The 15,464-nt window shown below is 41.1% G+C and overlaps 1 protein-coding gene across 1 annotated transcript; it reads right to left on the bottom strand.

Annotated features, from left to right (window-relative positions):
- Positions 1–4,862: 4,862 nt before the first annotated feature.
- LOC125998642 (casein kinase II subunit alpha-like) lies at positions 4,863–12,017 on the bottom strand (the record flags this gene model as incomplete). The annotated part of the gene is made up of 2 exons (XM_049766686.1): positions 11,016–12,017; positions 4,863–4,877 (listed from the first exon to the last, which is right to left on the bottom strand). Coding segments are annotated over exons 1-2 (1,017 nt in total), but the record flags the coding sequence as incomplete, so codon positions are not given.
- Between the last annotated feature and the right edge of the window lie 3,447 nt (positions 12,018–15,464).

Below are 15,464 nucleotides of genomic sequence, written 5' to 3'. Positions count from 1 at the left end.
GGCTCCCTTCAGGTGCTCAGTTTCCTCAGAAGAAGCACAGCCGGGTGGAGACTCTGCAGGTAGAGCAATCAGCACTCTGCCTGGAAACCCCCACGTCCAGCCATTTCTTACTCCTTTTTTAATTATCTTTATTTAAACAACATGATTACAAATATAATTGTAGTTGTATGATTACAGTCATGTAAAGAGCACCCCCTTCACCAGTGCAGGATTCCCACCACCAATTTCCCAGATCTACCTACTCCCCACCCCACCCACATCTGTACTCGAGACAGCCTTTCTTTTTCCCTCATTCATTCACATTGTTATGATAGTTTTCAGTGTAGTTATTTCTCTAACTGCATTATCATTCTATGTGGTGAGCTTCATGTCATTAGCTGCACCTACATGGGAGGATGGGGTAAGTAAGGGTTGGGACTGAGGCAGTAAAATATTAGAAATGAGCTTTGTAGGGCAGTATCAAGGTCCCAATACAAGATGGATATTATGGATATATAGAATATATGCACACAATACTATCAATATGAAAAAAAGAGAAAAAATTTCTACTGACTGTCCCAATATAAACCAGTGCTAGAACAGCCTGCCCTCCTCCCAGAGCTCATTCCCATTAGTGTAGGGAGAGATAGGGGGAAAGCCTGTTGACCCCTATAGAGTCCACCTAGACCGGTGCCCAGGGAAAGACTGAAGTCCTGGGGAGAAAAACCATATACCTGGCAAGAGCTGGTCTCCAGAATCAAGGACGAAATCGGAAGTCAGATGTCTGTCTGCTCTCCTCCCCATGCACCTCCCCCCTGGAGTACAGAGGGAGGGGGGAACCTGAGGACCACTAAGAGTCTACATGAACCCACTTCTGGCCATCCTAGCTGGCACCCAGGGAAGGCCTGGAATCAGGGGAAAAAGACAAGGACAGCCGGGGGACTGCCAAGCCTCCCAACACTCCCCAGGCTAGGGAGAAAGGCTCTGGTATAGGGCCTCCCCAAACCCCATACCTAGCAAGAGCTGGTCTCCAGAATCAAAGAGGAAACCAGAAGCCAGATGTCTGCCTACCCTCCTCCCCATGCACTTCCCCCCTGGAATACGGAGGGAGGGGGGAACCTGAGGACCACTAAGAGTCCACCTGAACTCACTTCTGGCCATCTGAGCTGGCACCCAGGGAAGGCCTGGAGTCAGGGGGAAAAGACAAGGATGGCTGGGGGCCTGCCAAGCCTCCCAGCACTCCCCAGGCTAGGGAGAAATGCTCTGGTATGGGGCCTCCCCAAACCCTATACCTGGCAAGAGCTGGTCTGAATGAATCCATTTTCATCTGGGAAGCGTGTGACCTCCTGGGCAACAGGCAACCAGTTTTGGGTCCTTTACTGGCCGATCAGTAACTCAGATAACTTCAGCTTGGGAGCAGAAAGTTGCATCTTGGTGCGTGTTGGAAAAGGAAAAACTCATCAGTAACCCCGCCTACCTGGCAGGATAGGGGCACTTCATATGGCCTCGGCTTGGCAGGTCCCCAGCTCTGAGTCACTACTGAATGAATCCATTTTCATCTGGAACCACATGGCCTCTGCCGCACCAGGAAACATGGGCAGCATGACCCCAGTCCCAGGGCCTTCACCAGTCCAACTCCAACTCGGGAGCAGAAAGTTGCATCTGAGAGGGTTGTTAAAGAAAATGCTACTCAGTGACCCTGCCCACAGTGTGAGACTGGGGCACCTCGGGCAGCCTCTGCCTAGCGCATCCCTGGCTCCCAGAGTCACTATCAAATGAATTCATTTTCATCTAGGTAGCATGTGGCCTCTTAGTCCAGAAGACTTGGGCAACAGGAACCCAGTCCTGACGCCTTCAAGGTCAATGGTATCTCAACCACTCCAGCTTGTGAGCAGAAAGGTGTGTCAGAGGGGGTATTGGGAAAAGAAACACTAGTCAGTGACCCCACCCACCAGGAGGGAACAGGTAGCCTCTGCCAGCTGGTTCCTGACTCCCAGAGTCACTAAAGGATGAGTCCATTTTCATCTGTGAAGTGTACAGCCTCCCGGGCCTGAGACCTTGTCAACAGAAACCCAGTGCTGTGTCCTTCACTGGCAGTTCGGTAATTCAGGTAACTCCAGTTCGAGAGCTAAAAGTTGTGTCTGAGCATGGGTTGGGAAAGGCAAAAATTGTCAGTAACCTTGTACACCAATCAGGACAAGGGCAGTTCATATGGCCTTGACCCAGCAGGTACCTGGCTCCTAGAGTCACTACCAAATGAATCCATTTTCATATGGGAACTGCATGGCCTCTGCTGGGCCAGGAGCCCTGGGAAGCAGGACCTACATTCAAGGGCCTTCACTAGCTGATAGATAACTCAGACCACTCCAATTCTGGAACAGATATGTACATCCAAAGGGGCGTTAAGAAAGGGAACACTAGTCAGTGACCATGGCTACCTGTCTGGACCAGTGTTGTTCAGGTGACCTCTGATGGGCAGAAACCCTGCTTCTAGAGTCACTACTGAAACCATTTTTATTTGGTAACCGAGTGGCCTCTGCTGGGCTAGGAGACCTAGGTAGCAGGACAACAGTTTGGAGGAATTCACCAGCCGATGGTTAACTCAGACCACTCCAACTTGGGATCAGAAAGGTGCATCCAAGGTGGGGTGAGAATGGGGAAACTAGTAAATGACCTTGCCTACCATTCGGGAACTATGCAGATCAGGAGGTCTTAGCCAGACAGGTCCCCCACCCCCAGAGTCACTAATGAATGAATCCATTTTCATCTGGGAATTGTGTTAACTCTGCTGGGCCAGGTGTCCTGGGCATTACAACCCCAGTCCCGGGGCCTTCACTGGCCAATAGGTAACTCAGGCCACTCCAGCTCAGGAGGAGAAAGATGCATCTGAGGGGTGTTGGAAAGGGAACACTAGTCAGTGACCCCATCCACCGATTGGGACCAGGGCAGTCTCAGGTGGCCTCAACCTGGCAGGTCTCCAGTCCCAGAATCACTACAGAAAGACTCCATTTTCATCTGGGAACCGCATAGCCTCTGCCAGGCCAAGAGACTTTAGCAGCAGGACTGTAGTCCTAGGGCCTTCACAGACTGATGGGTAACTCAGACCATTTCATTTTAGGAGCAGAATTGTGTGTTCGAAGGGATGGTGATGGAAAGTTAACACTAGTCAGTGCACGCACATCTTTTGTTTTCTATCATGATAAGATAATTCTTATAATTTCAGGTTGTCTCTAGGAATGGAATGGAATGCATAAGACCCACTGGATAATAATACATGATATATACTCTCTGTACAGTGCTCATTAACATATCATGTATTTTCGAGTATGATCTACGAAAAAATCTATTCCAGGTAGCCTTTCCCAGTAAAGATTATCCTCACCAAACAGGAATGGAGCAGAAAATGGAACACGTTTTTGGCTCTAACCTCCTCTTTATCTTGCTCCCTCTTAATTTTATGTCCCATCTCACCTGGGTCTGTTTTTCAACTGTAACCCATGGACTGATCACATGAGTATATATATTCGCCATACTAATGGTATATTTTCCCTAGACAGTGTTCATTACCATGTAACTTGTTTATTTAGACTTGGAAATCATGATTGTTCCTTTGATTGCTCCACACACAACTTAAGCTATGAGGCCTTTCTTCAATTTAGTTTAACCCTACCAAACATGATCAGCCTAAAAGGAATAAAACGTGGGGGGAAACCTTTTACAGCAGATTTGCCAGCTTTATTTTGTTCTATTTCCCCTTCTTTTCTTTAAGTGTTCTGTCCCATATCACCTGGGAAAGCTTTTCAAATGTAATCCACGAATCTATACTCTGTCTGCCAATGCATGAGTATCTGTGCATGTCATACCAATGTCAGTCTAATCTCCGTCCATAGTGTTGTACCCTCTATTATAGATAACCCTTCCTAACCCACCTTCTTTTGCTTACAACCTTATAAACCCTTTTTGAACCTTTTATGCTATTTTTCACATTTAACATTTTTATTCTCCGTCCTTAACTCCTCATGAAGCAGAATATTCTCCCCAATCCAGCCAGCTGCCAATCAAAGTGAAAAGGTAGATTCTTAGCATGAGAAGAAACCTATAGACTGCTGCTACTGATTTGCTCTTGGTGGCCCCTCTTACTTCACCTCTCTTCACAATGGACTTTTGCTTGTTACCAGATTTGGTTCCTGAGAAAATCCCCCGCTTGAGTACACCTTCTAATATTGAACTGTTGGAAGCCATCTTCCATAGACTCCACAAAACCAAATCACAGGTTGAAGCTTTGCCCTGGATCTTACCCCTTCTACTCCTATTTCAAAAGATTTAAAGAGGACAAATAAATTTCCTTTGAATATTTATTTTAGATACACCCCTTTATTAAGTATAAACATTGTAGAGTATCTTCTCATGAAGCAGCAATTTCCCCTAGCCTCAGGACCGGTTAAATACAGAATACTAGTAGACAGATCTATTTTCAGAGTTTATGTAAGCAAAAGGCTCTGGGACTATTGGTCTTGAGACCTCAGACCCCCACATGCGCTAGTAATTCCCTGTGGCATTGTCCCTTTTTGTATAGGCACATTGAAATGGAAAAGTTAACAGATGCGAACAAATTTTATCTAACAGAGATGGGAACACAAAAAAATTTTTTTATTTAAACACCTTGATTACATACATGATTGTGTTTGGGTTTCAGTCATGTAAAGAACACCACCCATCACCAGTGCAACATTCCCATCACCAATGTCCCAAGTCTCCCTCCTCCCCACCCGACCCCCGCCTGTACTCTAAACAGGCTCTACATTTCCCTCATACATTCTCATTATTAGGACAGTTCAAAATGTAGTTATTTCTCTAACTAAACTCATCACTATTTGTGGTGAGCTTCCCGAGGTGAGCTGGAACTTCCAGCTCTTTTCTCTTTTGTGTCTGAAATTTATTATTGCAAGAATGTCTTTCATTTTTCTTAAAACCCATAGATGAGTGAGACCATTCTGCGTTTTTCTCTCTCTCTCTGACTTATTTCACTCAGAATAATAGATTCCGTGTACATCCATGTATAGGAAAATTTCATGACTTCATCTCTCCTGACAGCTGCATAATATTCCATTGTGTATATGTACCACAGTTTCTTTAGCCATTCGTCTGTTGAAGGGCATCTTGGTTGTTTCCAGAGTCTTGCTATGGTAAATTGTGCTGCAATGAATATAGGTGTAAGGAAGGGGCTTTTGTATTGTATTTTTGTGTTCCTAGGGTATATTCCTAGGAGTGGTATAGCTGGATCGTATGGGAGCTCGATTTCCAGTTTTTGGAGGAATCTCCATATTGCTTTCCATAAAGGTTGAACTAGACGGCATTCCCACCAGCAGTGGATAAGAGTTCCTTTCTCCCCACATCCCTGCCAACACTGTTTATTCTCATTCTTTGTGATGTGTGCCATTCTCTGTGGTGTGAGGTGGTATCTCATCGTTGTTTTGATTTGCAACTCCCTGATGATTAGTGTTGTGGAGTATTTTTTTCATGTGTCTTTTGGCCATTTGTATTTCTTCTTTGTCAAAGTGTCTGTTCATTTCTTCTCCCCATTTTTTGATGGGATTAGATGTTTTTTTCTTGTAAATTTCTGTCAGTGCCTTGTATATTTTGGAGATTAGCCCCTTATCTGATGGGTATTGGGTGAATAGTTTCTCCGACTCAGTGGGTGGCTCTTGTATCTTGGGCGCTATTTCCTTTGAGGTGCAGAAGCTTCTCAGCTTAATATATTCCCATCTGTTAATCTCTGCTTTCACTTGCTTGGAGAGTGCAGTTTCTTCCTTGAAGATGCCTTTAGTTTCAATGTCCTGGAGTGTTTTACCTACGTGTTGTTCTATATATCTTATGGTTTTGGGTCTGATATCGAGGTCTTTAATCCATTTGGATTTTACCTTCGTACATGATGTTAGCTGGGGGTCTAAGTTGAATTTTTTGCAAGTGTCTACCCAGTTGTGTCAACACCACTTGTTGAAGAGGCTTTCTTTGTTCCATTTAGGATTTTTTGCTCCTTTATCAAAAATTAGGTGATTGTATGTCTGGGGAACATTCTCTGAGTATTCAAGCTTATTCCACTGATCTGAGGGCCTGTCCTTATTCCAATACCATGCTGTTTTGATAACTATTGCTTTGTTGTAAAGTTTAAAGTTGGGGAAAGTAATTCCTTCCATATTCTTTTTCCCAATGATTGCTTTAGCTATTCGAGGGTGTTTATTGTTCCAAACAAATTTCAAAAGTACCTGATCCACTTCTTTGAATAATGTCATGGGTATCTTTAGGGGGATCGCATTAAATCTGTACAGTGCTTTGGGGAGTATTGCCATTTTAATGATGTTAATCCTGCCAATCCATGAGCACGGTATGTGCTTCCATTTCCGCTTGTCCTCTCTTATTTCTTGGAGCAAAGTTTTAAAGTTTTCTTTGTATAAGTCCTTCACATTTTTAGTCAAGTTGATTCCAAGATATTTGAGTTTGTATGGCACTATAGTGAATGGGGTTGTTTTCTTAATGTCCATTTCTTCCTTATTAGTATTGGTGTATAGAAAGGCCATTGATTTTTGTGTGTTAATTTTGTAGCCTGCCACCTTGCTATATGAGTCTATTGTTTCTAGAAGCTTTTTGGTAGAGTCTTTAGGGTTTTCTAAGTAGAGTATCATGTCATCTGCAAACAGTGAGATCTTGACTTCTTCCTTTCCTATCTGGATTCCCTTGATATCTTTTTCTTGCCTAATCGCTATAGCAAGTACTTCCGGTGCTATGTTGAATAGGAGTGGTGAGAGAGGACAGCCTTGTCTTGTGCCAGAATTTAGAGGAAAGGCTTTCCGTTTTTCTCCATTGAGGACAATATTTGCCTCTGGCTTGTGGTAGATGGCCTTAACTATATTGAGAAAGGTTCCTTCCATTCCCATCTTGCTGAGAGTTTTGATCAAGAATGGGTGTTGGACCTTGTCAAATGCTTTCTCTGCATCTATTGATATGATCATGTGATTTTTATTTTTCTTGCTGTTGATGTTGTGTATTATGTTGATAGGTTTACAGATGTTAAACCAGCCTTGCATTCCTGGGATGAAACCTACTTGATCGTAGTGGATGATCTTCTTAATGAGGCATTGAATCCTATTTGCCAGGATTTTGTTGAGGATCTTTGCATCTGCATTCATCAGCGATATTGGTCTGTAATTTTCTTTTTTCGTAGCATCTCTGTTTGGTTTAGATATCAAGGTGATGTTGGCTTCATAAAAGCTATTTGGAAGTTTTCCTGTTTTTTCAATTTCATGAAAGAGTCTTGCCAGGATTGGTAGTAGTTCCTCTTGAAAGGTTTGAAAGAATTCATTAGTAAATCCATCTGGGCCTGGGCTTTTGTTTTTGGGCAGACATTTGATTACTGTCTTAATTTCCTCATTAGTAATGGGTGTGTTTATATATGCTACATCCTCTTCATTGAATCGTGGAAGATTATAAGATTCCAAGAATTTATCCATTTCTTCCAGGTTTTCATTTTTAGTGGCATAGAGTTTCTCAAAGTAGTTTCTGATTACCCTTTTAATCTCTACCATATCAGTAGTGATCTCTCCTTTTTCATTCCTAATACGAGTTATCAAGTTTCTCTCTCTTTCTTTCTTTGTTAGTTTTGCCAGGGAACACAACATTTTTATACTGCAATGGGACCTGACACCCTAAACACTTGGCAATAATGACTTGGTTTAGACTCCAGTTGATTGGACATTGACCATTCACTCTGGAACCATGGATACCACCTAAGGAAACAAACATGGTTCCCTACACCACCAGCGCCAGGAACATAAATTCTACTAAGGAAAGCCCTCTACCACCATGGCACTGACTTACTCCAATGACAATTCTTATATTACCCTGAAAACCAGGCAACAGCAACAGTCTGCTTTTAGGGCAGAATTCTCTGCAATGCTAACTAATGGTGATATGGAACCAGAAGACATTACACACCACCTGGTCTTCGACATAGGACTTGTACAGAAACCGGGATCTATAACTACCGAAATCTGACAGCAACAACTGTGACACTGAAGAGCTGACCCCCAAGAGTGACCAGGGGGTTGGACAACCAGGTATGCCTGGAGTCTTGAGTTGGTCTTATGCCAAAATACTTCAGGGGTAAGATGTCTAGTCAATCTTGTCTGGACACTACAGGAAGTTCCATGGGTTCCTCAGGAAATTGTGTTCAGGTTTTGGCGAAGGAAGGAGACACACTCAGTTGTTGTGGTGGACCAAAATTTTGTGTCTGTTTATTGAATGCTACAGAGGTGTATTTAAACATCAATTTTACATATGAGAGACTGCCTACACCCGCTTTCCTGCAATGTTAAAAATTGTACTTTTTTTGTTAGCAACAGGTTTATCAGTTCATACTGTTTGATCTATAAGTTTCTTCAGAACAGATAATTCACAGACTTTTAGTGTGGGTTACAAATCTTTTGAATGATAAATTTCAATTAAAAGACAGAAGGGAGTTGAGCCAGAGGCTTCTCTAGTATCTGTCACCCCACCCCCATCTTCTACATAACTTTACCTTAGGGTAAGACCTGCTCATTTCAAGGGGGTTCTATAAGGTCTCAAAAGGTTTGGCCAGAAGGCCAGGAGAGTAGGGATTAGAGGATTGATGGAGGATGGAAGCAGCAGGAGGAGAGATGACTGAAAGAAGCTAAGACGCAGGTCAAGCTGAGGAAATCATGCTTAAATAGGTTTAAGATAATAGGCCACACATGTTGGCCAGGGCTGAACAAAATGATATCTCCAGAAGCCTGACTGCCTGTGAGTTTTCTCCTCGCTGTTATCCTGAACTTTCGGACCCGCCAGCTGGAAGGGGTTGCATACACGTGGTCCTGGGCTAGAAGAGAAAGGCCCCTCCATCACCATCCACCACCATCCAAGCCCATCCAAAGGGCTTTTATTCTACTGTATCTAAGGGCAAACTTTAAGATTTCAAAATATTTTGCTCCTAGGCTGGACTTTGGGTGTCAATTCTGATATAAATTAAAATATTAGCACATTTGCCAGGTTTTCTACAAATGGCTACTTTCATCTGAGCAGAATATATTTTAAAAGATTAACTTTACTTTGAGAATTAGAAAGTTATTTTTATGTTTTTCTTGATGCTGATTATCCCAGGTAAAGTGATATTTAATCAAAGCCATATTTGTATTACTAATTTTTGTCATCTGAAAGTAAATGTTAAACTATATACATATTTTGCACAGCAGCAGGGAGATTCTTATTAGGCCAAATATATATTTGAAACTATTACCAAGCTTTAGAGATACCACACTCACTTTTCAAGGAAGCGACCTCTATTTGAGGTTTTTTTCTCAGACATCTAAACTGGGGGACCCTGGTAGGCCTTCTGATTTTAACTTTCCTTAAATTATGGTGGCAGTAATAAGATCTCCCTGTTTTTTAGGCCAAAGGTCTTTCTCTCCAATTTCTTCTATAGTTTGCTGTGCCTACACATACGATAACTGCCACACCCACATCTGTGTGTGTGTGTGTGTGTGTGTCTCCCATCTCTTAAGAAATAAACCAGGAGCGTACTAAACCTTTAACAACTTTATTGGTGATACAATAATTTTTACAAATGTAACTGCTAATGAAATCTCTCCCCTCTTTTTCCCATTTTTAATTCTTTATTCTCTTTATATTTTTAATGACTTCACTTTCTGTCATTCTGAAACAAATGTATTATGATCAGTTATGTCAACAATGTGATACATTTTCTTTAAACAAATTTTAAAAGACACTGTAATGTAACTTTTTTTGTTTGGGGGTCACAGATTGCAACGCTCAGGACTTATTCCTGTCTCTGCACTTCGGGATCACTCCTGGAAGGCCTGAAAGACCATCTGGGGCACTGGGGATCAAAACCATGTTGATCTTCTACAAGGCAAGTGCCCTACCCTCTGTACTATCTCTCCAGACCTTATATACTGTATTTTTCAGTGTATAAGATAACTGGGAATATAAGACAATCCCCTACTTTTCCTGTTAAAATATAGGGTTTGGCCTATATTTGCCATATAAGATTACCTCTCTTTTAACACACACCAAATGGAAATTAAAAATATAAGATAAAAAAGAGTAGAACCCTCAAAGGTTACCAGTATATGTTTAATAAAGCCAGACTTTGGAGTGCCAGCAATCATATTTCATTTGTCATTTGTAGCGAGTGACTGTGTTTTTTAATTGTGGTCTACATTGAGAGCCAGGAGAGGGGGCTCCTCCAAGTGCAGCTCTCTGGGGTGCAGTGATTAATAGGACAGATAGAGAGAGACAGAGCGCCTCCTCTATGTCCCATAGATGCCGAACAAAGGACAGAGCCTGGAAAGTCGCATACCAGTGATGACACCCTGCGGCTGGACGGGATGCAGCTCTCATTAACTCAGCTCCTCTATGTGCCTTGAAACATTAGGACAAGCAGAGGACTGAGTGATGATGCCTGGCATCTGGATTGGATGCTGCAGTAAGAGGGGGGTCACTAGTCTCTGAAGCTGGAGTAAGTCTCAGCAGGCCTTATGCAGGTGTATAAGACAACACTCAACTTTTAAGAAGTTTTTCATGGGTTAAAAAGTTGTCTTATATGGCAGAAAATATAGTAAATGTTTTAGGACAAAATTTATCATTATTTAATGGAAAGTTTGATTTTGATATAGAAAGATAAAAGAAAACAATAAATCAGGCCCTGATATTTTTAATGATTGAATACAAGCAAGGGTTTATTCACAAGACTTGTAAAGCGTTCTGGCTCTCCACAACAATGTGATGTAAGCAACATCAAAATGAAAGCAACTCTCATACCTTTTCCCAGGCATGTGAAGACAAATGGATCATTATTTCTGAGTGCTTTTTGGAGCAGATTTCCTAAGAAACATGGAAGCATCAGCCAGTAATGATCCATGCAGAGCTCTAAGGGGTGAAGGAACTGGCACTCAAGAAACCCCTAACATATTGGTCCTGTTGACAAATGTTCTTCATCCTGCCTTGCTAGATGAGTCCACTAAAGCCTGGTCCTTCACAACAGTAGAGAAATATGGGTGCTCCATGGCCTCTTTGGCTGTGAGCCTTGACTGATGGTCATATTGCAGAAGCTTGTCCAGTAAGTCTAAGGCCTCTTGATTGACAAGATGCTGGTTTGTTCTATTTATAAAGCTTTCCCATTTCTTACGGGGGTGTGTTCCCACAATTAAGCATAGGCATGGATCTAATTGAATGCTGTATTTACGAATATAGCCATATAAATTTCTTGTTCCCAGAACTTTGGCTATCCTCACCAGTTGATCATAATTATCCATTCCATAGAAAAATGGCTCCTTGAGAAAAATCATACTTGCCAGCATACACCCTAGGCTCCACATATCCAAGCTATAATCATACATCTTATAATCTATAAGGAGCTCAGGACTTTTGAAGTGCAGGGAAGCAACTCGTACATTATACTGTTGGCCAGGATGATAAAATTCTGCCAATCCCCAGTCTATCAGCCGTAGATGTCTGAGTTTCTGATCAATTATAACATTCTGGGGCTTCACATCTCTATGCATAATGCCCATGCTGTGACTGTAATCCAGGGCCTTCAATAACTCATAGATGTAAAATCGAATATCATGATCTGATAATGGGTTCAGTTTATTGTAGTCAGTACTGTCTACATGCTCAAAAACCAATGCAGGTATTCCTGACTGAGGATATTTTATAGTTTCTACCAATGTGATGATGTTAGGACCACCTTGCAAGTTCTGCAAAATCTTTATCTCCCGCTTGACTTTTTTCTCAGTGACTGGCTTGAGAATTTTAATAGCAACCTTTTCATTATTTATTTTCTTGACAGCTTCAAACACATTACCATATTTCCCCTGGCCTAATTTTTTCATCAGCTTGTAGTCATCTTGATTTCCCCATTTCACCTCAAGAGACTCATAATCCCAGTATTCTCGTGGCCGATGTGTATTAACGTCTGCATAAACTCTGGCCATGCTTTGCATGTTTCCCAATGTCAAAAATGTTGGTGGAGAAAACCAAATTAGATGGTTGGATATCTGGCAGTCAACCTGTTGAGAGGCAATAGGGGATTAGATATTATATCAAACCTGTTTATTTCAGTTCTATTATCCCCTATAAGAACTACATTAAATTAGCATTACTATAATATATAATTTGAAGGGTGCCCCTACATTCTGTACTGTGTATTCCTAGAGTATCTGAGGTGAGATTTGAACATTAACATGTTTTTGTGGCCCCTTGTGTACTACTGTATGTTACTCATATCTAAGGTAGGAGTAGGGACAATAAATACTCTACCCTCTCCAGATACAGAATGTCTGTAAGTTATAGAGTGGGAGAAGAAAGATGGGTGGTCACCATGCATAGAGAGTAAAGAGAGGCTGACATTTGTTCTAGCTGGAATTTTTATTCACCTCTTCAGTCCTATCTTCCAACAATGGATAAGACAAGGCTCAATGTTGTATTTAACAAGGACTGACTGTTCACTAAAGAGAGAGGAGGATGTTAAAAGAATATAAGGAGCACAGAAATGGTGTGAATCAAATTCTCATGGAAGAATTCATTATCTGCATTGATTGCACAAGATATGTAGTGATAGAAGAGGGAAAGAGGTGACAAAAACAACCAATATCCAAGAATTCTGGGTTGCATGCTTCAGATTCCCATGAAATTTTAAGAAAAGAATCAGAATATCCAACTGCTAATCAGATCTGTGGTTAGTACATCAGTGTGGCCCAAAGATCAAAATAAAGTCAACCAAATAAAGGATCCCACTTCTAGAAGATTTTCTTCAATCAATATGCATAGTAACAAGTAAGGGAACTAAAAATGTCCCAATTTATAATGAAAAACATGAGTGAACATGATAGGAACATGTGTATGGTGGACAGTGTGAAGATAGGAAAGCCAGACTATAGCAGGAAGAGTAGAACAAGTTTGATGGCTCTTCTTCCAGAAAAGATAGTGGTCCCACCTAGTGAAAGACATGCCCTATAGTCACAGGACAGGGAAAAAGAAAGAATAATCAAATTTTATTTTGATAGCCAGTTTCCTTTGTCCATGATATTAGAAATGTAGAAAATCCACAGAGTTGAAATTCAGTCTGAGATTGGAAGAAAGGTCCTTAACTGTGTATTCTTCTGGATGTTCAAATTGGTGTTCAGCATTTGATGAGACAGAGAAAGTGCCAATGAATAAAAGTACCAGATCATTTAGGAAGGCTTTTAAAGGTGAGAGCATGATAGGCGCACCATAAGGAACACACAAAGAGAAATCAGGAGCAGAATCTAAGTACCAGAGGTGTTGTGCCAGGCATTTTATTTTCTGTTCCACAAACTGAGGGATCTATATTTAATTACACAAAGATAAAGATATCAAATTTAGGAGCCTTTCACAGGCAAAATAGCTCCTGAAAACCACGATTTAGAGAAGTACCCAACAGTGTTTTCACCCCCTCCCAAATACCTATGAAATATGAAAGGCAGAATTGCCTCCTTGTAACCTAAAATGTATTTTGCTATCCTGGACTGATCCATATCCAGCTAATAACATGCTCCTTTCTATTTTCAAAATCAACACACCTCACAATATGAACACACCAAGTTAAGGGGACTCAAGATTCAGGTGCAACAAAGAAATAGCTCTTAAAGACTGATCTACAAAAGCAGAATAGTTAGCCCCAGTTTGGCTAAGGGTCTTCCTGGCCTGTCAAATTAGTAGCCAAGAACATGGGTGTTCTAGTTGATTAACCTCAACATCAACACATCAACACCCAAATCTCTCCAAGGTACCTTGTTGACATCACATACGAAATAAAGTCAGTCAGACTTACAGTTTAGAGAGTCAGTTAAGGGTGTTTCCTCTTATGTTCCCCTCCTCTCATGTTCCTAAAGCAACAGATGATGGAATCTATACAGGACAACCCAGTATTTTATGAGTTAGCCACTAGGTAGGGTCCCGCCTTCCTACACTGTGATTGGATGGCTTGCAGTGATTCAGAGGTCTATTGCCCAGCTCTCTACTGAAATATTTTGTAGTACTTCTCTGTTAACTCCAAGATCAGAAAAACAGCTAATCTTTGCTTAGATTGTTATGGTATAGAATTAACAAATATATGAAATCTAGAATATATTCCTTAATGTCAAAATCTGTGCTAACCAAACCTTCTAAATGTGGCACAATTTAAACATCTAATTTTCTATAAATTTCATATATCCCAACATATCTAGATCTGACTGGATTGAACCCTCATCACAATCAATTAATTGTGTATTTGTCCCAGAAAATAAATAGCTATGACTTTCCTTTGTGATTCCATTACTAAGAATGGCTATCTGAGTGGCCTTGTCTTTGGACTCCTGGTTAGATTCTCCAATTACTTGACATAGGATCCAAAGATGTAAGGATCTAGCTATCATATCATGTAGTACTACCTGATAAGGTCACAGTTCCACTTTGTTCCATATACATTTCATGACATGTCCACAGATTAAGGAAAAGAATCATTTACCTATAACCCAGTAAGGTATGGCCAGGTTGCATGAGCTTGAAATGTACTCATTGGATTTATACTCTAGTCCTTAGTGCTACCAACTACAAATTTCTACTGTTACCTGGGCTTCAAAAACTTCATCAGGAAAATAAGATTCAACTAAAACCAAGTCAAAGGCCACTACATTAGTGCCTTGTGAGTTAGTGTTAAGCATTTAGACTAGAGACTGGAAGTGACAAAGCTTTCAGTGGCAATGAACTTTCACTGTTATTTTATCATCTTACCTACCTCACATCAAATATCATTTACCTCTTGAAGCTTTTCCCTGTCATCTCTGAAAATCTCTTTCCTTTGACCAATTAAAAGCTCTCAGACCTCTTGGTAGCTTTTTCAGAAGGCACCATGTGTGGAGTTGTGATCACCAATTATTGGAGTTCTATTCACTTCCTCAGACCTATCTTCCAGCAAGGCTAAACAAGGCTTGAATTTGTATTTGTATTTTTATGAAAGCAGTCTGTGCACTAGAGAGAGAGAGGATGGAGTTGAAAGAGCAGAAGTACCTGTGTGAATCAACAGCCCTATTCAATCAAGTTGTCCTACAATGATCACACTCTGTAGTGACTTCAGGGTAACAATATTGATAAAGTATAGAAATAAAGAAGTGACAAAGTGAACAAGATCTAAGAAACCTGGGTTGGATGTTGTAGCCTACCATAGAACTCAATGAGTGAATCATGATATCCAATTAGCTGTCAGATCTGTGGTTATGCATCATTGAGGACCAAGAATTAAACTGAGTTAACTGATGATAGGAGCTCTCTTACTTCCAGGAAATATTCTGCAGTCTAGAAATAAACTTGGGGTCTCCTAAAGGTCTAGTTTAGGTTTAATGAGGAGTAAGACTAAAATGCTGCTCACCACAAAGCATCTCTAAAAA

This window comes from Suncus etruscus, chromosome X (assembly GCF_024139225.1).
Source record: "Suncus etruscus isolate mSunEtr1 chromosome X, mSunEtr1.pri.cur, whole genome shotgun sequence".
NCBI lineage: Eukaryota > Metazoa > Chordata > Mammalia > Eulipotyphla > Soricidae > Suncus > Suncus etruscus.
The sequence above is the reverse complement of the archived record's forward strand: the minus strand, read 5'-3'. Positions and strand labels throughout refer to the sequence as shown.